This window comes from Onychostruthus taczanowskii, unplaced genomic scaffold (genome assembly GCF_017590055.1).
Source record: "Onychostruthus taczanowskii isolate IOZ18803 unplaced genomic scaffold, ASM1759005v1 scaffold11, whole genome shotgun sequence".
In the NCBI taxonomy this organism is placed as follows: Eukaryota; Metazoa; Chordata; class Aves; order Passeriformes; family Passeridae; genus Onychostruthus; species Onychostruthus taczanowskii.
The window spans coordinates 3,057,079-3,081,585 of NW_024497629.1; the positions used below are offsets into that span (position 1 = coordinate 3,057,079).

Consider the following 24,507-nt stretch of genomic DNA (forward strand, 5'->3'; position numbering starts at 1 on the left):
TTTTTCAGTCAAGTAAACAGACCTAATTTTATAGTTTTAAGAGCTGGAATTTTAAAGAGAGCTGCCCTGGGAAGACAATTCCTTAAGGCATCCAAGCAGCATAGTGCAAGTGACGTAAGTGGGATTGCTTGAAGTAGTGGCATAATTGGGAAACATAAACTGGTGTTTCCATTAGGTGCCTCTATGTATCACAAGATTCGTAAATATTTTTGTAAACTGGCTGTGGCCGTTGTTCTCTTTTCTTTGGGTTTCATTGTTTTAGATTAGAAAAACAGTGCAAGCTATTAGCAAACCATTATTCTTTAAACAGAACAAAACAAAACAGAACAAAAAAAAAAAAAAAAAAAAAAAAAAAAAAAAAACCCCAAAAAAAACACAGGTGTAAATTTCAGAAATTTTCACATTGTTAATTCCCAGTGCTCAAACTTATCTGGTTATTTTTAAGATTCATGTTTTACAGGGAGACCATGTAGAATACTGTTTATGGAAGTGCATTGGATTAGCCCAAAGCCTGAATTTCATCCATTTGCTCTGAAAGTGCAAGGAAAAAAAACACCTCTGAGTACATTATATTGACTGCAGTTAGGATTTTAAGCAACTGAGCTCATTAGAGTCTATATAAATCTTATTTGGGCACCTACGGTTTTTTGAATGCTTATTATTTTAGTGAAAACTTAATTTGGTGCCTAAATGTTTTATGTTCCCTGAAGCATCACTGTCCTGGCTTCTCCATTCAGGCTGTTTATGATTTCCAAACAAGGCATTTCAACCTCAGCTTCTCTGGGAGGTCAGTTCAACCAGTGGTCTCCCGGCACCTCTAACACACATGGACAGCATTTATTTCAATACAAAGTACAGCAGTCACAGACAGTTTCATCCAAGAGTACAGCTGGAGGAAGCATCAGACTTGTGTATAACAGTCTAGAGAGTTAAACCAACTGTCCAGGAAATGGGAGTTAGGATTTCCAGACTCTCCTCAATCCATACATGTTCTATCTGACTTTTCTCAGCTTCTACGTGACTGATCAGCCCCTTAGCTGTTAGGCAAACATGTAATGCAAACCAGTCACCACTCCTTTTTCGCAATAATTTAGAAAATTAATCTGAAGAATATTTTATTTTTATTTTTATTCAGATATTTGGTCTGTGTAGTATAGCCCAGTATTGCATGCTGCGTCAAAAGTCTTACCTGGATAAGTTGGGCAAGCAAAGAATACCAGGCTAAGCTTTGTTTCTTACAAAGGTATGTAGCATTGACAAAAGAAGGCTAACACCATCCTTTCAATTTCTAAAGAAGTCATAATAATAGTGATAGCATACTGATTCTTTCAATTAACCTGAGCTTAAAATACCACTTCATGCTTAATCTTACTTGTTCTTTAGTGGAGAAAACACTGTAGCCCTTTTACTTTCCTAAGTGCACAAAATAAAAGCAAAGAAATGAAAAAGAAGCAACCAAGATGAATAGGAAAAACCAACCAAACAAAACAAAAAAACAAAAACAAAAAACAAACAAAAAACAAAAAACAAAAACAAAAAAAAAAAAAAAAACCACCACAAAATAGCCAAACCATGAATAGCTAAACTTCCCCAGTGACAGCTGCCAGTGTTTCAGGGGTAAAGGACAAGACACTTATTTTGACTACTACTCTGGCTATCTCTAGTATGAGGAAGAGACAGGGGAGTGAGAAGTGGGTTGTGATGCAGGTAGGTACTCTAAAAAGGAATGAATCACTTCAGATTATCTGAAGATGCAACTACATTCACTTCTTAATTTGGAGCAGCATGTGCTCCTAAAGGAAACCTCCCCCTTACTCTACTTTGATTCACATTGGAGCTGTCTTGGAGTGCACAAACTGGATTCCTTTGAAATGAGATTAGAGCGGGAGTGCACCTTAAGTTTTCCAGTCCTTGCATTGTCTGTGGGACCAGATCAAAACTGGTCTGAAGTCTACGCAACGCGCCTGCTATGGCTGCTGAGTCCTCAGCATGGGCAGTTCTACTCTGCGTGGTCACTGCTTTGGGTATGCAGTACTCTGCATATCACTTGCAGGTGGAGAAGTAGAATGATAAATGCCCAGGAAGAAAGTACATCTTTTTAATGTCTATTATAAATCTCAAAAGATTTGCCAGATCAGTGTCCAAGAAGAGGAGGCTGAATAGGATCAGTTAATTTCAGGAGTTTTTTAGCCACCACATAAGCCTGCCCCTCCTTATTGTCAACGTGTGGCAAAGCCAAGGTTCAGTTCCAAAAGAGTAACATTTTGCAAGATTAATATGAAGTTCTTTCTATCCTTAGTATTCGTTGTGCCCTCACATAATTTTTTTCCTGGTAGGAATGCGTTGACCATTTTTTACCACTTACACAGCTTTTAGGAGTAGTAGATGTAAAGTGCAGCTAGAGCATAAGGATTTTAATCAAATTGTGGTCCACCTAAGAAATCCCTGACCAAAATACTGTATTTATTAAAACAAAAATTCTAAATATTAGTGTTCAGCTTTTAGCTCTGATAAAGACTCAATATATTCTGCCTTCAGAAGTTATTTCATGTCAGCTAAGCTGATCTTGCTGTTGACATACACATGCTTAACCCTATGGAGATGTGAACTTAACCTGACATTGAGTTGCATTTGCTGCAAGCTGGGAGTGAGCTGGGAGAATTACTCTGGTAACCTGGCTTTTTAACTAAACCTTCATTCTATTCCTAGTGGATAAGCATTCACTCATGTGAAAAAACCCCTACAGCCATGTACGTTGCATATTATTTCTTTAAGATAATAGGGATTTATATGCTTTATGATTTACTATAGAGCAGTGGGAATGGTTCATGACCTAAAATATATTAAGCTGCAAACCCCAAGATTTTGTATCATGAGAACTCCATGAGTTCTGCAATTTATGTTTAGTAGACAATACTTCCTTTACACCTCTTTGTAGATAGAATAGTGTGGTACTCGCTGGCACTCATAGAAACAAATGGTTAATGGCGAGGATAGCAAAATAAGGTTTGTAGAAACAGTGGTCACCAAATGAATGTTTAACTAAAAAAAATTTGCCCTAGATTTCTTTGGCAAAGTAACCAGGATGCTGAAAAACACACAGAAGTTTTCCCAGCACCTTTCATTCCCTTTTCATGGAAAACAATAGTTTAAAATTCAAGAAAAAGAGCTCCAGTCTCAAAACACTTTGCTTTCTACTAGTATGTTTCCATGAGAAATTCTTCTTAAATCTGTAGAGAGTTTTCTAGGAAAAGTTTTCTGTCTTTAGAAAGTATTTAAAAACTAATCAAAAACATGGTGAATTTCAGTTTAAAAGATATGAGTTCAGTGTTTTGCTTTGGGGTTTTGGGTGGGTTTTTTATTTTGGATTAATTTTGTGGTTTTGCTCTTTTTTTTTTTTTTTTTTTTTTTTTTTTGTGATGCATCTTTAAATATTTGTGCATTCTGCGTGGTGTTGTAAGGGAGCAGAAATGCAAACCCACCACTGTGAGGGTCCATGGCAACATGGCACATAACTGCTTTTAGCCAGAGGATTCTAGGAGAGCTGTAATCCAAATAGACCCTGAGTGTAACTTTGGGCCAAAAACTGTATTTCAGTAGCATTTACCTGCTGTCACCTATTTGGTTTGAGAGTCCCAATCTGAGCATGTTCTGTGCCAACCCTTGTCCAAGCCAGAGATCTATGAGCGTGCTGATAATACAAAAATGGAGAAACTGGGATTTTTTTGGCTTAATCTCTTCCCTTAGCAGATTTTTTTAATGGATAAGTAATGAAATCTTACAGGCCTGAAAGGTTCCTGAAGGCCCTTCCTAAGGCGAGCTGTATTGCTCTCTGTGAACAAAAACTAAAAGGATGAAATCCTGGCTCTCTTGTAGTTGATGGCAAAACTCCCATTGACTTCAATGGGGATAGGATTTCTTCCAAAGTGCACGGAGTATTCCCAAGTCCAAATGTAAGCACAGCGGCTTATTAATAAATGCACAATAACACAGCAAGCCAAAGGCAGTATAAATACTTGCATGGAGTGTGATTCAGTTTAAATGCCAATAACAGACTTACTTTTGGAATCTGTGAAGGATCCAGATGCCACAGCTAAGATCTCTCACGTTCAAACATCTGGATTCACTGATTGCTATTCAAAAGGAAATAATTAATAAAGAAAAAGTGCCAGAGTGGTGCTATATATCTAATGGCACAGGACTTTATAGTGATTATGAGCTATTTTCTAATGTTTAAGTGAGAACTGGATTCCTTTTCTACAGTCCTTACTCTACCTTTTTCCAAGAGAACGTGAAAAATAACAACTGGAATTAACAGAGTGCATATGAAAATGTCAAAAAGCTTTAAAATTGCAGTTGAAAAATACAAGAGAATATGAGTATTTTAATTAATATATTTTCCATAGAATGGCTATCTCTACAAAATAGCTGACATTTATGTCTATGTTTGAGTTAGAGATAAGTATCCCACTATTAACTGCTTTGTACAAAAAAAACCCAAATCATACATGGCCTGGGAACATCTTTCCTATATGGAATTAACTGAGGCTGAGGGCAGTGGTCTTTTCATTTTCTCTCTGCTTCAAAGGAGCACATCTGCTAATTAATTTGATGCAAACAAGAAAGTTTTCTTATACAATAGTTGAATTTGCGTGTTAATTTTCAATGTCTCTTATCAAAGAGGAGTCGTGAAATCGTTCTTCTTGCCTGTAAGTGCCACAGAAAAGATTCATGCCTTAGAGAGAGGGAGAGAGGGAGAGGGAGAAGTCTTTTACATAAGCTGTTTTTTCTGTTTTTTCAGTCCTATCTTTGGAGATGGGTGACCCTAACCAGGGGCTGCAGCAACAACCTTTAACAGTGGTCTGATAAGCCTGTGCAGTAATCACCTTTTGTCTAATCATTTCCACTGCCCTCCTGTAATGAAAGCATTTGCAAGGCAGGCAGCTACTCAGTAAAAAAATTTTCTTTGCACTCATTGCTACATGACTTTTAGTTTAGAAAAACTATTCTTACCAGCTTGTATAATGATATGAAATGTATCATACTAGGACTACACAAGCAAATGCTGACTTCCTCACAGCTGTAAGTTGTGCTGAGTGGGGGATGTCACACATGAACTCTGTAGTTTTTTACAGTGACTTTTATATTTAGCTTCTTCTATTTTAATGCCTTTGTTATCTGTTAGGTTAACAAGTTTATTCTGTCTTTACTTTGATCTTTCTTCATTTTATCCCATGCACTTTGCTCCTTGAGCCCTTCCTCAGACTGAGGACTTCCTCAGACTGAGGAATCAGCTTGGCATATATCTGTATATATATATATATCTGTGGCAAGGGCTGCAGAGCAGGGAGGTGATCTTGAACTCAGTGTTCGTGGTTCTGTTCTCAGGCAGAGCCAGCCCAGGCAGTGCTCAGAGCACCTTTGCTGCCAGTCAATCACCCAGCTTCTAAGGCGGGCTTTACTGCTTTTTTTTTGACTGACAACAATCTAAGATTGCCCTCCCTCTATTTTACTGTTAAAAGCCAGAATTGATACTTGGATGGTAGCAAGACACTAGGAAATTAAAATCTTAGCAGATTTACTGATGCTGCAATAATTGATGTTGTGCATTTCTTTAATGTCTATAACTGCAGAAAAAATGTTGAACTAAATTGAATGTAGATTCAAAGACAAAGCATTTTTGATGACACTTCTTGCTTTCTCAGAGGTATTCCATGGAAGCAGCTGCTGCTCTGGCCAAGAAGCAATTGTTCTAAGCCTGTGCCTCTCCCCAGGGTTTCACATGAATTCCCAGTCTACACAGGACACACATTTCACGTGCAGTGAAATGGTATGTCAGGAGTTGGAGTTATTACTTTTAAGCAATTTCATATACTTGAGGAAATTTCACCATTGTGGCTAAGAACTCTGAAAACTAATTTATTCCACATTTTTTCAGGTACATTAGTGAACAAAAAACATCTCACTAGTGCCTTTTAAAATACACACCAAAAAAAGAATGAAATGTATCACCAAACATCCATAAATTATTAAACTTTTGGCCAAAGAAAGCCAAAAGTTTTTAAAAAGGTTATTTTTTAAAAATTTTAATTATTTTTTAAAAAGTTAAGCTTCTAAGTCTGTAATAAGTATTGAAAACTGATTTTCATTCAATCAATTTTGTAATCAACTTTTTAAAATTTAGTGGAGGCTTGATTCTGAAAAAAATCTCTGTGGTGCTTATTCTGGTTGGTTTACTATGCGCCCATATTTAGTGCAGTTAGAAGCCTCGTTTTAATTGCTACAATTTTTCAAAATCCTTTCATCATTACCTTTTATGAGTTTGTGTATGTCTATATCAGATAAATAACTTAAGAATGTCTGTCTTTTAATTGCGTTCATGATATAATAAGTTTTTCTCAGTTTAATTTATGCCTGTGCTAATGAAGAACAATGTACATGTTTTCCCCCCTGAATATCATTTCTTGGTTGACATAAGCAGCCAGCTTATATGCCAATGGAAAATAAATCTTTACAATATTATTAATAATTATCATAAGTAATGGCAGCATAATAGAGTAATACACACACACACACAACCCTGCAAATGTGAGAGTAGTCACTACTTTCTACCAGTAAAGTGTCAACATTCATTTGCAACATTTAGTACTTTATTAAGCTCTTTGCATTGCCATCACATTTCCCAAATTATAACCAGAAAGATAAATTAAAGTTTTGTGAGAGTTTTGTGAATTCTGCTGTCATTGAACAGTTCATTGAAATGCCTTCTATTCCTTATAATTCTTTTCTTGCCACAAAATGGTATGGATTGTCAAATGTATTCTAATAAGCAGTGATCCAGAAAGTTGTTTTTCTTAATAAAATTTCTTACAAATAAAAATTGCCACTGAAGAGAAGAAAAAGTTATGAGCTTTTTGCAAAGGGCAAAATGGGATCTGGCAGGTGTGTTTGTCAGTAGAAGTGGCTAAACCTTCCTGCTGAAGGGAGCTGGGATAATCCATGGGAATGAATCTCTTTAAATCCTGTCCACCACTTGATCCAGACCTTATTAAATACTTCAAAGAAAATTATTTTAAACATTATTCCTCTACATTAATTAATAATGTGAAATGTTTCATACACACAGTGTTTCATGCAGGCAGAGTTCTTGGGAGCAGGCTGTCTGACTTGGTTTATTAGATAGTTTTGAAGAATAACATTTTCACATTAAACTAGATACCTTATTGAAAAAAACCTTCTGTTTTCTACCAGTTTCAGTTATTGTAGAAGAACAGGTCTATTTTAATATTGTTTTGCATTACAAAAGCATTTCTTTTTGTTGGAAGTGCGATGAAACCAATTTCTTTCATAAAGGCAAAATTTGATTAAAGATTTTAAGGGAAAGGAAAAAACATATCCAGTTGTAGAACAGTTGGTCTGACAGAAATCCTAGATTTATTGCTATGATTGTGTACATTTTTTGTATATAACTGGTATATGTACATCACTAATTGCGGAAATTACGGAATCTGTATGTAAAGGTGTAATAACCCTTAGGCACCTGCTTTCCATTGATAAGCAGTTCTTGGTGCTTTTAAAAATATTTCTGTCTTCTTCTATGTTTGTGCATTCCCTGATATAATCATGCATCTAATAATGAAACATAAAAAGTGTGATACTGGACCTGAGTATTTCAATGTCATAAGACTTTATTAATGTGTGTTTTTCTCCATAGTTGTCAGCCATAGGCATCCACAATTTTTATTTTAGAAACATTCCTGAAATCTTTGGTGTAGGTTGTTAGTATGATTTTTTTTTTTTTTTTGTCTTTTTCTTTTTCTAAAAACCCATCAGTGTTCGAGGAAAAATACCATCTGATGTTGCAATGAGTGGCTTCACCTTTCAGGGTAATGTTTAACCATAGGTGTAAATGCACGCAAACAGAAAAGCTTTTCTGTAAGAACTCTGTAGTTTTACTCTGTGAAGCAGAGAATGTGTATTTTCATCATTCTCTTAATTATTTCTGCTTAGCTAAGTTCTGCAGCATTTCTGAAGGAAAAAAAAATAAAAATGAAAAGGTCTATCAAAATCCTTAGGATCATAGTACTTCTTCCTGTCAAAAGCAACTGTGTTTTCTTATGCTGGTCATAAATGTATTAAATAGGCTCTAAAAATGTTTAGGTTTGGTTCCTTAAATGCCACTGTTTTTCTACAAAGGCTCATAGACTAATGCATAATTTCCAGTCTTCAGCCTTGATGTACCATTGTCTGCTTTATTTGTGCCTGTAACAATACCATCCTTAAGCTTATATGGCTCTTCTCTCTTTCTGTGAATTTACAGGGATCAGTAATAACCCTCTTAGACTTTCCCAGGATAGAAGTGTCAGGCTGCTTTCTCTCTTCTTGGAAAAATACTTTTTTGCATCCATGTCGACTTGCATAGTCCTTCCATTCCCATCTAGTTTGAATTCATGTTTCCTGAATATAAAGAACAAGTGCTTAGAGTATTTTACATGAAATCTCACAAGTACCAAGGAAAATAAACAGTAATTATGGTTACACTGTAGTGCATAATAGTGCCACCAGTACAATACTTCCAGTTCCTCCTATCTGCTCCTAAATTAATGATCTTTCCCTTTTTTACTATAGAAACTGATTCCTAACATTTGAATTCTTAAGTTAATTTAGCTTCTTCCTGGGCCACTTTCTGGCTATAGTCAACACTTCCATGTTGACTATAGCCTAGATCCACAGAGAGATGTGATAGGATTCAGTCTCAGTTTTTGGTTTGCTCTTTGTGCTGGGTTGCTCCCCATCTCTGATGGCAATGTCATTGTGAAGTACCTCTCTTTATCGCTAGAAAACATCACAGCAGTTCTGCCACTGTGTGTGCCCCAAGCTTTGATAGAGAATTAAGTTCAATGCCAATTTAATTTTTAGACCAAGCTTAACAGTAGCTTTCTGTCAACTACTTTCTCCCTGTCCTGCTTTCTGTTTTTTTCTTGCAGCATTCATACATTCCCTCTGAAGTTTTGACACAACTCCCTCAACCTTCCAAGACAGAAATTTTTGGTTCTCCTTTTCTTAGTCATTGTTAATATTCTTTTTATTTTAACAGTATTTTCATTTATGACATTTATGATATTATTTATTCCATTAGGCTGGAAGTTCTTAATTTCAAGTTTAATCCTCTTGTTTAATATGGAAATTCGGGAGTAATATTGCTCTAAAGAAATTACATTCTACTTCCATGTGCTGCAGATCAGTCTCTTAATCTGATTTTTTTTTCCCTAAAAAAAATTCTCTTTTCATAAATGCTCATCATTGGCTGACCATTTCTCTGATTCCTAGAAATTAATATTCTACCTATTTTCTTTCCTTTTTTCCCCCCTTCATTTGAAATTAAAATCTCTGCAATTGCACTAGAAGAATCACTGGAAATAACATTTTCCTGACTGTTTTCCCTAAACTAAACTAAATAGACCTGCTTTAGTATGAAACCAGCAAAATCATTGCTTTCCACTTACCTAAAAATTAATAGAAAGTTTTCCAGGTTTCCTCAGATTTGTATCTCATATCCTTACTTTTGTCTAGCATTGCATACTTTTGTTCATTGCCTACACTTTCATGACAAAATATGATGATTTAATGGCTTATTGACTAATTGTAGGTAAGGTGTTTCCCAGGTTTTTAGATCCAACCTCTCATAGATTTGAGAGGAATTCCAGCATGTCTCCTTCCCTGCTTTTCTTTGGTCCTTAGGTCATGGCATTCCATTGCAGTTCTCTGTATATTATCTTCATGTCTCCTTGGACTCTACTCTCCCAGGCTACACCTGCGCTAGGAAACTAAACAAAACAATGGCAGTTGACCCTTACTTTTTCTCACATCTAAATGGCAGAGTCAATAGCAGGTTTTAGTGCCCAGGCACTATTTCAGACTTCTCTCCTGTCAGGAATCATTCCCAGTACACATTTTGCATGTGAGCATCTCATATCAATGAGAGGATTTGACCTGATGGACATGGACTGTGCTATGACCCTTCGACTCTGACCCAGAAAATTATCCTTGGCCCATTTTATGTGTGAGCTCATTTTTTAAGTACAAACAAACTCAACTGTCCTCATCACCCCTTTCCCCTGTAACTAGTTTAATTTCTGGTTTTTGCCAGACACTTTCTGCCAAAACCCAGAAAAATACTTTTGTGTCTTTCATATTCTCCACTACCAAAATCTGTTTGTCAAAGCAGTCTTTCTGTAGCAAGGGGTGTCTGAATTTCTCTTCATGCAAGTTACAGTCTGCATTTCTGGGAATCTTTAGGTGTGTGGATATTTGAGCATCACATTCACCTCCTAAATTCTGTGTTCCATCCCTACTCAAACACCATCTTTCCACTCCTCTGACATTTTTCCTCTTTTATTCTACTTTTTCAAATATGTAGCTTCATCCAAGTAGTTATCCAGAGATTATACAACTTCTGGCTTTCTGGACCTACTGTCTCCTAACCATCATCACCTTCTCTCTATGGACCCAAACTTTAAAGAAATAGGGGGGAAATCCCATCCAAAGTAACCTGTTTGTAGACTATTTGACTGCGGACCGTTTGGTGTTTCAATCTAATCCTACTTCTGTACTTTGGCTGAGTTGGATGTCCATCAGCAGTGATTAAAGGCTGACCTAAGAGCTGGTAAACCCATGTGTAAATTCACCTCAGAATAATATTTTTACCAAAGTATAAAGTCATGGGAAAATTTAAAGCACTTTCCCAACATAAATCTCAGGTAACTGAAATTCAACATTAGGCTTGATATTAATCCCATGAAACTGAATAATAAAAATGCTAACTACGAATTTTAAGCACAACTTCCATTTCAAAGACTTGGTGAAGGTTTACATTCTCATATTTACCTCCTTTAACTCTACTATCCATCAACAAGTAACTTCATTCTACCCTCCACGTTCTCCCTCAATCTACATTCTACACTTTTGAGTGTATCAGGAATTATCCCACTTAAGTACAGACAAACAAATGTCTACCTATGTGAGCCTGTGAAGAGAAAATTCTGTGCGAGGACATAGCTGAATCTTTTAAATTTGTTTTCCAGCCCCACTAGAATCAGGCCTTATGAATTACTGTTTAGACTGAAAGATGGATTTTTATAGAATATAAAGTAGAGTTACAGAAACAGCTATACTTTTTCCCCAGCAATGAAAGGTGATTCAGAGAGGTATGCTGGAAATTATCAGAAGGAGCTATAGAATTACCTTGCTCTGAAGGGAAATTCTTAGTTTATATGCTTAAGCATGACAGTTTGGACCATTTCAAAACTGTTATCTGTGATGTAGGTGTGTGCAGGTAATAGAAATATTTACATTTGCATTATACTCTGTGGAGATCTTAATGCTTAATCAGACAAGTACCTAATACTATCTGAGTTTCCTTGTGTTCCTCAAAAATGGCAGCTATTTTATCAACAAGTGGTTCTTAAACTTTTGATGTGGCAACTGTAAACCAGACAAGATCCTTTAGGATATGAATTTATTTAAGGTGTTCAAGTTTGCAAATACATAAATTACATCCTTCCTGTATTCTTGCATTGTTGTATCTGCCTGCTTCAGTGTCTTTAGGTTGTATTCAGATCACCAGTTCAGTCAAGAGAATTCTTCTTTTATGTCTTTGTAGAACACAACTTCACAGTCCAACCAGAATAGGACTTCCAGGAGGTACTTTGATAAATATATTTAAACCTGAGATCTCAAAAGCTACCTGTGGGTCATACTTATTCTTTGGTTTTGTTTAGTTGGATTAGGTTTTACATTCAGATATATTGCCAACTTTCAAGTTAATTGAATGCAAGATTAAAGGCTTGTGCATCTAGTATACTTTCATCCATGGTGGATTGTCTTGTTGGAGCTTCAGTTGCTAGCTGAGATGGCTGCAAGTCTCCTGTAAAGTTTCCAGCCACCATACAAGTGTCCTTAATAGCCAAGGAGCTAAAAATACACTTGACTGGCACTATGTCAGGAATGGATTTCGCACACAGACACCTTCCAAATGTCTTCAGTACTGCAAGAGTAGACCCTCAGTTCTTCTAATTGGTTTGCCTGCCTTTATCTTATTTCTTCTTATCTCCTCTTCAAAGCACACAATTAGAGCCTCTTTAGTCTCTCTCAGATAAGAGATGATGTGGCTCTGACTTGTGTTTCTCTGATCCTTCTTAGCTTCCATTACATGTTCATTGAACAGAAACCACTGGAACTACATAATAGCTGTGTTTGCTTTCTATTATTTTTATTTTTGCTGTTGAGAACATATCATTGCTTGCATTACTACAGAACTGATATAATATTTTAACACTGTTGTCCATTCTCTTCCTTCATTATGTTACTTTTCTTTTTTGCTCACCTCTAGACATTGACCACAATCCTGAATTGCTCACAACTATATGCATGTTCTCTGCCCACCAAATCCTTACTGTTACGGTGGAATTCATCTTACCTGAATTTAACATCTGAATATTGGAGGCCTGAAGTCTGCTCTACACTAGAAAGGCACAAATGTTGCATCATGAGCTTAGGAAACGGGCAGAGGGATGTTGCAGGAAACCCCACAGTAAAGCACTCCAAGGTTATGCGTGGTTTAATGCCACAAAAGTGAGCACTTTAAGGAGCTGAAGTGGTGTATGATAAGAATCTGCTAGGTTGTCCTGGCAGAGGAATTCCGGAAAGGATGATGGATTACAGGGGCTTAGTGAACAGGGAAATGAGGAGATTTCAGCACTATAGCACTAAAGCAAGACTTAGCAAAATTCTAGCTATTAGGAAGAAGTAAAGATAACAATGAGATAGTGTGTGGCATGGGTGATGTGCTGAAACTGAAAATAGGAAGAAGAAATGAAAGAACAACATTAGAAAATACAGTTCTTAGGTGTAATTGTGGCAAAGAAAAATTAAACAGAGGTACTGGATACAAGGGGAAAAACGGTGTAAGGTCAAGGAATAGAAAGCAAAATGTGGAGCAGTCAACAGAGAAATAGCTGCTGAGAACATCAGATGACAACAAAGAGGCAACTTCAGAATAGAGCCCAGTCCTCCTATCAGATAGATTAACATAACTCCATCATGCTCAACCAATTCATTCTTGCAAATAAAGTGACTCTTAGTGTTGCATGTCTCTTCCTTTTTCATTAAAATATGCTATAATTGGCATGCCAATATGTTGGAAGTATATGCCAAAAAGTCTAAATAAGAAATCTTCACTCTTGCCAACCAAATAAATAGTTAGATATTTTATTTACCTTGACTAAGCATGTTTGCAAAGAACTTTAAAAAAAATTAACTTCTGAAAGTTTTCTTTCTGTTACTAAATAACATCTGAACTGAATACTATTTGAACAGCAGGATGTTCCCATTTTTTTTTTTCTGAGCTCCAGCTGCTGTTGAAAGATAAACCTTAACCTATCTTCACAGTTTATACCTTATCTTAGTGTTAAATGAGGTTTGGTTTCATTTGAGTGATCAGCATAATGAATCACTACATTGTTGATAGCAGAGACAATTGGACAGTCATGGACTAACATAAGACAAAATGCTCCATCTTCACTGAAATATTTGAATAAAGGAGTTTTGGCTTAAGTGGCAACTGTCTGCAACTCACTGAGTTGCCTCATGTGATTTTCAAACCTGCAGAACCCAAAACAGAAGCTCCATACAGAATCCTGTTACGATGTCAGTGTAGCCCCTGGGACATCATCAGATGTGTAGGCAGGGCCAGCAAAGGGTAGCATGCTTATTTCCAGCACCGTTCTTTCTGACTGTGCAGTGGAGTTAAAAAATAACAGATTTTACTGAAAAAATGTAGTAATATTGGAAATAATTTTTAACCAAATCTTTAGATTTAGAACCCCCTTGATTTAGTCAGAAGTCTGTATTAATCAATGTATGGAAGTGTGTATCTGTAGACAAGTGAAGAAATAACCATTCCACATGTAATATGTTTGCAGTAGAACTTCTATTTGCTGTGTGAAATAATAGAGACAAGTTACTGTACTGAATAAATGATGATTTATATTCCATCAAGGTTATAATTCATCAAAACTTAACTTCCTTTGCAAACATATAACTCTCACTAATATGACTTTTAGGATACATGTTTCCTTCTTCAGAAATGCAATAACAAAAAAAAAGTCTCATCCTAGTTAGAAGACTGATAATTTTTTTTTTAATCCAAACTGGTAATAACTGAATCATAAAAACAAAAAATCAAAGAATAAAATAAAATAAAATAAAATAAAATAAAATAAAATAAAATAAAATAAAATAAAATAAAATTAAAAAAATAATGAAGTACAGCAAATGCTTTACTTACAAAAATACATTAAAATACATTGCAAAATTTTAGATTTGACAGATTATTTTAGATGTCTTGTTCCTGTGATAGGGAAATATGTAGTATTTTTATGCACCACAATATTGTCCCATATATTGTCCCATACAATAAGGATACAGTTATTTCATGCAATAATATTACCTTGGTATTAAAATATATTAAAAGATATTTAAAATATTGTTTTCGTTCCTGTTAGTGGTATGTGACTCTAAGCTGGTATATTGAGTTTAGAAAGGAACTCAGAGGGTAAAAGGTCCTTTCTTCTCAGATGCCTTCTAAAAATGAAGAATTTTGGATATTGTCAGTAGTTTGTGCTGTTTAATCAGTAAAATATTCAGGTGTATGGGTAAACTGAAGGTATTTCAATGATGCAATCTATGTTTAGAGATAAAAGGCAGGGATTTTTTTGAAATATCTGTGACTCTTGGCCTGTCCTAGAATTTAAAATCACAACCACTACAACAATGTTTCTAATTTTGAAAACATTTTTACCCAGGGAAGGGAGCTGAACCCACTCTTTATTAAGGTTACATTATCAAAGGTGACCAGAAAGTAAAAAACCTTTGATGTCACTACCAGTCAGATGCAGAACATGTCCCCCCCCCTTCTTTCTAACTTTTCAGAGCCTCCAGCCCCACAGGTGCAGTTCATCACCCAGGAATGAGAATTATAACCTGGTCGATATTGAGATTAAAGTTCAGTCCCCATCTGACAGCCATATCTGCTGTCGTCACCCTTGTGGCTTCACATGTTTTGTTTTCATTTCTGGTATCATGCAAAAGCACTGACTCATTTTTTTTCCCTTCCTTGTATTTCATCTGCATCTTCGTAGAGGGAAAAATTATGTATAGATACCTCTTTCTCCTCCTCAGATGAGACACTGGGTGTCACACCTATTTTCTTAGCTGTCATGTGTGAGTCCACAGAGACTTCCTTGTGGCCTTCAAGCACCTGGTGTGTCACAGGAGACATCTTCTGCAGTATTCATTATCTAACATTAGCAGAAAGCTGATAGTGAGGGCTTCCTCTGCTCTGTAGGGCAAGTTTTGTCTGCTTGTGGTTTTATTCCCTATCACTAATATGAAGATGGAATTTTTTTGGCCTCTCCAAGGAGAACAGTGTCCTAAAAAGACTCAGGAATGATCTAGTAAAATTCCATATAATATTGTGTAGAAAGCTGTGTTGCACAATATCAATCAGCTGAAACTGATGGATCAAATTGATGGATCAGCTCAGAGAGACTGAAAGCGACCTGTCAGAGTCTTTGGTTTTGAATGATTACTGAACAGCCCTCAAAAGCAGAAAGAAAAATTACCTGCTCAGAATGATGAAAAAAATGAGCTCCCAAAACAACTGGAAAATATTTAAACATTACTCCTCAGTGTATTTCTGAGCAGTAGAAGCCAGCAAAAAGAAAAACAGCAAGGCACAATTACCCTGAATGATAATTCTTACATTCAACGCTTCCATTTAATTGAAGTGCAGAAGGCTATTTTGCTATAGTGTGATTCTTTGAGGAACGTGGTATTCTGTAGAAAATTGACATGTGACAGATAAATATTTGAAAAGAAATAACAATAACGATTTTTTAAAAGCCCCAAAACTTAAATAAACTTTCTGTTTTGATGAATTCAGCTTGTAGGTCTGGAAAAAAAATTGAGACTCTGAGAAGTGGCCAGATGCAGAGATGGGGAAAAGCATCATAGAAAGCACAGTGGTGGTGTGAATTAATTTTGGGAAAGCAGTTGGAATTTTGCAGGCAGGGATGGCATCCTGTGTACATGAAAGCCTGTGGACACAGCATGAGCTCCAGCAGTATGAAAGTGATGGAGAGCTGAAACCATGGGAGAGATGAAGCAAAAAGGTGCACAGAGTTTCAAGTTGGAGCCTTCAAAAGCCATGGCTCACTGAACCACTTATGTCATGAATACAATGTTTTGGCAGGGCAGGCAATACTGAAACATTGCAACCTGGACAGAAAGGACAACAAAATGCCACTGGTTTAATGGGAGTTACTAGTGCAACAGCATGTAATTTTACTACAGGAAATCCCCAAATTGTCATTCTTAGAGTAAATGGATTATTTAGTCTTACCTTTTTTGCAGATGCACTGAACATCTGTACCAGAAACAGTATTATTAATACTAAAAGAGCTAATACATGATCAGTTTTCCAGTGGTGAGCTAAAAACCAAGCATTTGAATAGAAAGTATGGGCAAATAAGAAAGAAACGGGGAAAAAGAAATACTGGTTTGGCAATACATCAACCACTTAATGATGTCACCTTGTCAGTGAGAAAGAATAAATCAGGGGTTTGCAACATCTTTGTAGGAATATCTTGGGAAAATTCAAAACTGAATTTAGAGATCCAACCTACCACAGTTTTGAAAAGCAAATGTCTTTGCCTAATGACAAAACGAAATGAAGGAACTGAGGAGGTTTAATACTTTGAAAGGAGGGTAGGAATAAAAGGTTCAAATGATTCGATACATTTTCTTGTTAGTGCTGAAAGAATTCAGACCCTTTGCCCAAGAATATACTCAAAAGAACTAAATAAATATGTAAAAAGGAAACATTTTCCACTACCTACAAGGAGAGAAATTCTGGAGGAGATGGCTTATGCCAAATATTTTTCAACTCTTGATGCCTCAGCAGGCTTCTGGCAGCGTTTCTTAGACAAACAGAGGGTTTGTTTGTGCACCTCCAGCACCTCCTTTGGGAGACACAGTTTCCCCCAATTGCCACTGGGTTATAGTTAGCACCAGAGGTGTTTCACCAAAAAATACAACCATTTTTCCCTGATGAGGGACATGCTAAGACATGAACAGATGACACTGTGAACTGGGAAACATGGTAGAAGGCTAAGGCCGATGTTTCCCAAATAACAGAAATGTTGGGCCTTGACCTGAACGAGATAAAAATAAATGTGAATGCCACATAGTGGGTATATTTCTTAGAAGAGAAAAAAAGAAAGAAGGAAGAAAATGGACAGACAAGAAGGAAGGAGAGAAAAAAAAAAGAGAGAGGGACAGAAGGAAAGACAAAATGATTCTTTGGAATATAGGAAGTAATATAAGGAATATAAGTAACTTAGTACTAACCATCACTGCTCTTATAAACTGTTTTGTTTTCTTGCAAAAAGCATTGAATGAAAATAAGATACAAAACTTAATAAAGTGTTTCAATGAGTTAATTAAAGAAGTCTTATCCTAAGACTATGCAAAATCCTCTCTTAAAAGTACTGTCAAAACATCTCAGCAGTCTCCAGAGAGACAGAGAAAGTCTCAGTATCACCAAGCAGACAAAAAGACTACATTCTATAATATATCATGCCATATATAATATATGCACATACATAACAGATACAAAATATTTTTTGTATATATACTATAGAATATATAATTAAAGGTTAGTGGAATTTCTCAAATTATATCAGCATTAAGAAAATATTGTTGCATTGCCAAAATAGGCACAACAAAAGTAGCTCCTCACTAGCAGACACAAGTGTAGGATGGAGTGAATTCAGATAAGTGATTTGATGCAGAGTTCTCCGTGCAGTTGTGGAAAAAGGTGAAGTCTGAAGACAGAGTTTCATAAAATAAATTGTTCTTTTAAGAAACAAATCTAGATTCTGAATGTCAGAAGAATTACAATTAAGAGTTTTCAAAAACTAAAGTGCTAATGCACAACATAGTTTAGAATCAAAATTTAAACCCAAATCAGTTTAATAGGCTCGGTTAAAGTTTGAATGTTAAATGGTTTTTGGTTCAGTTCTATACATTTAACAATTCCACAATTGCTAAGGCTTTCACAGCATGTAAGAGATTTTGTATATCCATAATATACACCCACAAATTATCTCTCTGTATAAAATTAATTCAGCATATCAGAAGTATTGTCCTACTTCCTACATTTCCTAAGACCATTGATTCAGTCCATAGGCAGTATGTCTGAGGAATGCACAAACAATGGGCTTTGTGACCCAGAAGTATTGTAAAGAATAGGAGAGAAATAAAACACAAGGGATACAAGTGATGCCCAGTACAACTTCTCCCCACACACTGACCAATGCCCAGCCCATCCCTGAGCAGCTCCCAGCCAGCTCCCCCCTGTTTCTGCTCCAGTCATAAACTTGGTATGGAATTCCTTGGTATGGAATATCCCTTCGGCCAGTTTGGGACAGCTGCCCTGGCCACACTCCCTCACAGGCTCTTGTGAACCTCCTCACTGGCAGAGCAAGGGAAAATAAAAATATCTTGACTTTGGGTAAACACTACTTAGCAACAAGCAAACCTTCAGTGAGTTGTTAACATTATTCTCACGCTAAATCCAAACTAGGGCACTGCAGCAGCTACAAAAGAAGAAAATTAACTCTATCCCAGCCAAAACCAGGACACTAGGCAATATAGCAGTATGAAACTATCAAGATTGGTGCATTTATTACCTGCATGCTTGTGGGCTGAGTCATAACTTCTGTAACCTTTTTATAGCCATGCAACATGGTATTAATACAGTCAGGTTCAACTTCAGCCCGAATAATCACATGAAGGCTGTGAGGAGACACAGGCAAAATAAGGAAATATCTAACTCTGAATGATGGACAGTCCAGAGCTCTGTTTTTCTGCAGTGCTACAGTGAACAAGTAAATAGATTTTAGGAAATAGTCAAAGCCATTATGTTTGCATGCAGAAATGAATCAAATGCTATGAACAAAATGCTGTCTTTGTGCAGTCTCTTTGGTACAATCTTACTATAAGAAAAAGTTATTTTTATACATCACGGCACATATTGGGGCAGCAGTGGACTCAAAAGCAAACAAAAATGTTACTTTTTGGAAGTAAAAAAAATAAAATCTGTATTGATTTATTGTATCTGTGATTGATATAAGCCAAGAACAGAAAGCGGAATGGTAAAATCAAAGAAATGCTTTATTTCTGGTGTCTCCAACACCAATGAATCCACGAAAGGAATTTTTGCAGGAAATCTCTATGAAATGGCATACTTTTGTTAATGTCATCAGACAAAATCCTGATTACAAGAAAGATGCCTTCCTTATTCGAAAATGCAGGCCATCATACATCAGTGGTTACCATTTGGCTGAGCTGATGTTAGGAGTTACATGATCTCTGTGCACCCTGGGAAATGTAATCCTTAAGTCCAAGAGAGAAAGGGTATGAAGAAATATGAGACTTTAAAGATAACTGCCATGATGTATGGTGAAATTGTAACATTGCAGGGTTATATAAATTACTTCTTAGCTAAGCCAAAATTTGATTTTTGATTCAACAAGCTAAGGAAAAATATTTAAATATGTAAATGTCAAAACATTTCCATTTGATCAGATATATGAAAAATTAAATTTACTGAACAAAATGTTCTTAAATATTTCCACAGTCAATTTTTTTACTGCAGTTAGCTTTGATAAATATGAATAGAGAAAGAATTCAAACTACTAGTATTTCTCATGACATAAACCCTGTCTTTTTTGCCAATACATGTAACCCTAAAAAGGGGGATTTGTTTTTGCATTTAATCAAGTTTATTTTCTTCATAGTTTATCTTCTTCATTAAGATAAAATTTATCATCTAGTTTTCATATTTTTGCTGTTATTAGCAAACAAAAATTAAATCTAAAAATAAGGAAACAAAAGAATTATGCAGAGCTTACTTTCAAAATAGGCACAACCTATTTTACCTGAATATTGTAAGTCAAAGTAAAATATTTTTAAAAGTCATATGACAAATTCTGTTCCAAAGGAAAAAAAAACAAACTTTCAGTCTCCTGCCAGTAGTTGCACAATATTCTGATTTTGTCAAGTACTTATATTCTGAGCTTCTCAACATCTGCACTAAAGCACAATGCAATGATAATTTCTTCCATCTCTAATTTATGCATTGTTATCACTTATGTAGATGTGGTACATTTATTTGAATACATTGTTAGAGCCTCTAGCTGGGGGATTTGGCTCGTAAAACTCTGTTTAATGGAAAGACCAGTGAACTGGAAGTGATTATCTCCAGCTCAGTCTTGTGCCTTCAGATAAGCCTGGGGGCAGCATGCCAGTGTTTGAGGGACCGTGTCCTGCCACAGTCCCTTGATCTGCCCTCTCAGCAGAGGCAGGGCATGGGGACCTGCTCTTGTGGCAGCAAAGACACAGGAGTTGATGTGTTCCAAACAGTGGATGCTCCTGAGAATCATCACATAGGAATTAGAGCTTCTCCCCTCAAAAATATGGCAGGACCAGAGCACAACTCTAGTGCATCAACACCAACGCACACAGCATGGATATGGAGCAGCAGGAGCGGGAAGCTGTTGTGCAGCAGGGATTCTGTGATGTAGTGGTCATCATGGGAACATGGTGGGATGACTTGAATTACTGGACAGCCATAGTGGAGGGCTCTAAACTCTTCAGAAGGGGCAGGCTAGGTAGAAAAGGCACTTGGATAGCCCTGTATTTTAGAAGTGCTGGGATTCATCAAGAAATCAGAGTTCACAAAATGATAGTTTTTGATTCTCAGAGAAGGAAGGATGGGGAGCTAGCAGGAGTGCTCACTGAGCCATTGTCAATCATTTATGAACAGTCCTGACTAACTGGAGAATTCCGAGTTTACTGGAGGTTAGCTCAATGATCTTAGAGGTTTTTTCCAACCTAAATGTTTCTGTGACTATCAGTAACCAAAGCAGGGCATGGTGTGGAGCGCAGTGAGGATCTGGGACTCTCACCTTTGGACCTTTGGCAATTTGCTCTGAGCTTTCTAAACTGTTTGACTCAGCTGCTTGCTACAGACTATATAAATGGAGATCCAAGTCTGAAGGCTCACTCTCCCTGAGGCAGCAGGGAAGACTTGAAGAGGGAAGAAAAAATAGATAAAGAAAGAGCGGCAAGAGGGACCGGGGCTCACCATGGGCCCTGTGCAGCTCTTGCTGCTCTCCCTGCTGCTCAGTAGTGGTGTTCTCACACGTAAGTATTCTCTTTTATGTCAGTGCTCTTTACTGCTTTATTTATGAGCCCATTAAAACAGCAATATTGAAAAAAAAAATCAAAAGGACCAAGGCTTTTAGAATTAGAAAGGTTCAGTGTGGCAAATATATAATGTCTTCCCTTCATAGGAATGGGCAGTCCTAGGAAGATCCCAATGTAGAAAAGTCATGAATGTTGCCTGATGGCTTTTGAACAGATTTAAAGTATTTTGCAACTTGTAAGGCATTCACTGTTTTTCTGTAGCATTGTCTTTTTAAACCCTCATGGAGCTACTGTAGCTTGGAGATACCATGCAGACTTGGCCCAGCTGTTGCTAACCTATTTTGCAGCAAATGTGAAGAAAGAGCTGTAAAGCAAATTGTATTTGGCAGGCAATTTAAATGCAATTTTGTTCTGAAGGGACACAGTCATCAGTAAAATAAGTAGGCCAGTAGAGGGGTCTTTTCCTAAGATCAGAAAAAACAACTAAGATCAATATGATGCTATGGATTGTGAGCTATCTTTGCTTCCCAAGAAGTGGCTTTTTAGAATACAGCTCTGTAGTGTTACCTAAGGCTTCAAGGAGCTTAAGGAGAAAAGTCAGTCTAGAGGTAATTATGCAGGTCTGGTTTTATACGAAGATCTAATTCATCATATGGACGTCTTTGTTGCTCTTCCTGACTGATGTTACACAAATGTATTGCTATACAATAAACTTTGTTTCTAATTGCTATTAATGATATTATTAATTTTATTTTAATAGCAATAGTAGTATTTCTGATACTGTTGTTACTGGTGACTAATGTTACAGTCTATTTCTATAGAGTGGTCTACTTAGAATTTCCAGAATGAAAACGTGGAAAGTGTACAAAAAACACTGTGAAAAGTGCTGGCCTTCATGTGTGATTCCCACGGAATACATAGCATTCAATAAATGCAAGAAATTTAGTAGATTATGTTTAATTTAATTTATTTTTATTTTATTTAAATAGAATCATATGGAACATATCTAAAACTGATTGGAGCAAATAATTCTTAACTGGAATAGGCTTCCAACCAGTGTTCTTGTCCTCCAAAGAATAAACTCTCAATATTCAGAAAAAATTTATTGGCAGAGAATTTTTGCATTAACCTTCAAAGTTGTCCTATTTTAAACATAAAAAAACCAGAGTACAGCCATTCATCCATTTTGAAGTATTTTTGTGTGGTCAGATAGACTAAAATTTAAAAGTAAAATGTGTTATATGTACATTTCATCTGTCTTGTTTTACAAACATTTTTGTAAACAGCTTTTCCAATTTCTAATGTTGTTTGTCTGGGTTTTTTACAGAAGAAGAATCACCTGAAAGTGCAAATCCAGGATGTTCAAGTAAGTGAATTTTTGCATTTTCTTTTGTTATCTTATGTCACTATTTTAACTGAAAACATCTTTCAAAGCCTGAGTTTTCCTAATCTTTTCTTCTGAAATAATTTAAATGAATGTGATGGTAATATTCTTATGTCCTTCTTGCCATTTATTTTAAGTGTTCAATTATCCATTAGGCTTGGTTCAAATAACTTTAAAACTTTCCTAAGAAACAAGCTGACGTTAAGTTTCTGAACTTTCTTAAAGTTCTCATTAAGAAACTATTTTCCATTGGGTTTGTGAGTTTGTTGTTTGGTTGGGTTTTTTTTTTTTTATTTATTTCTTAATTGTCAATGCAACTTCCTTAATCTAGAAATCCCTGGTTACCAAGTGTGAAGCTTTAACAGCGAGGTTAAGTACACTACACCTCAGTGTGGACCGAATCTCACATTTTATTTACCATTCACAGCTGCTGCTAAGCCCACATAATTGCACATAGATTTCTAACTAAATACCTGTAGAATAAATCATGAACTCTGTCAGCAAGGACAGCAATTTCTTTAAACAAGCCAAGAGTCAGGAAATGCTGACTTTATGCACTATCTTTGTCATGAACTCTGACTGGTGCTGACTGCTCGGTTAGATACATAATGTTCCACCACAGGGTCAAAGTACTGAATTAGTTCGTTTGTTCTTAGTCTTCAGGGGCTTTTTTTTTTTTTTCCTTTGTTGGATGCTTTAGCACCACCTCCAGGCAATTTGGTTTACTTCAGATGGCTGAACCACCTCAAAGACTGGTAGCTGGCCTTCATTGCCAATTTCTTGTTTGTTTTTGATACAATTACGTATTTGTTGTGTGTATTTCTAAGCTCATCATTTCTCTATTCCATTTTCATTGGTTTCTGTTTAAAAGCAGGATATGAAGCAATAATTTTCATTCTAGCAATGTAGATACTGGTGTTGCAAATTTTTCTGAGTACAGTCAGAGACAAGACAGCCAAAAGTGACAGGATTAGTGATGAATCTTTTAATAGCAGCCAATTCTAGGGTTAAATAGATAATTTAATTTAAGTTCTCAAATGTTTTTAAGATGCTGATTACTGTATGACAGTTAGTATTGCAATGATTCTGTTTAGCAATTACATGAAAATAATCTCAGCTAAAGTATGTAAACCTTATAAAAGTGATAGTGCAGGGAGGAAATGAGATTTATGGTACTAATTTGTTGTCCTCCTTGTGTATGAAATGGTGTGGCATAAAGGGCAATGTTAGCATTACCATTGGCTTCTGACATGACAAAGATTTGATAAAATAAGATTAAGCTTCATTCCTGCAGGCACAGGCAGGCAAAGTCATGTAGATTTGATGGTGGGTATTTGGGTTACACCAGCATTACCTATCTTCAGTTTTGCTATAAAAGTAAATCAGGACTGTACATGGTCAGGCAGTCACAAATAACCACAAAGGAGCAATTTAGGAAATTGCCTTTCATTCAGGATCACAACAGAATCAGTGCCAGAGAGTTGCTGAGTCTAAACCAGAGGAACGGTAATTTTTGCTTCAGATTGATCTAGACTGCTCAAACACAGACACTTCAAGTGCCTAATTATCATCTTTAGTTATCATCAAACAATGCCTGCAGTTTTAGTGGGAGTGAATTGTGATTGAGGATATTATTTGGATTATGTTACTCAATCCAGACACCAAAGGAGTATCTTATATTTCTGTATTTGACTTAGAGACTATTTTTTTCTTTATATTTCTATTAGCACTTTCATTCGTGTTTGCAGGGTTTAAAATTACAGAGGGTTGGGTTTGAGGGCAACAGGGAG

General features: G+C 36.2%; 1 protein-coding gene across 1 annotated transcript in view; it reads left to right on the forward strand.

The window, feature by feature from the left end:
* Positions 1 to 21,229: 21,229 nt before the first annotated feature.
* The window catches only part of APOB (apolipoprotein B), a 34,975-nt gene continuing 31,697 nt past the window's right edge, over positions 21,230 to 24,507 (forward strand). The window contains 2 exon segments of the mRNA XM_041420971.1: positions 21,230 to 21,330; positions 22,661 to 22,699. Of these exon segments, the coding sequence (XP_041276905.1) occupies positions 21,273 to 21,330; positions 22,661 to 22,699 (97 nt within the window). The 5' untranslated portion in view covers positions 21,230 to 21,272.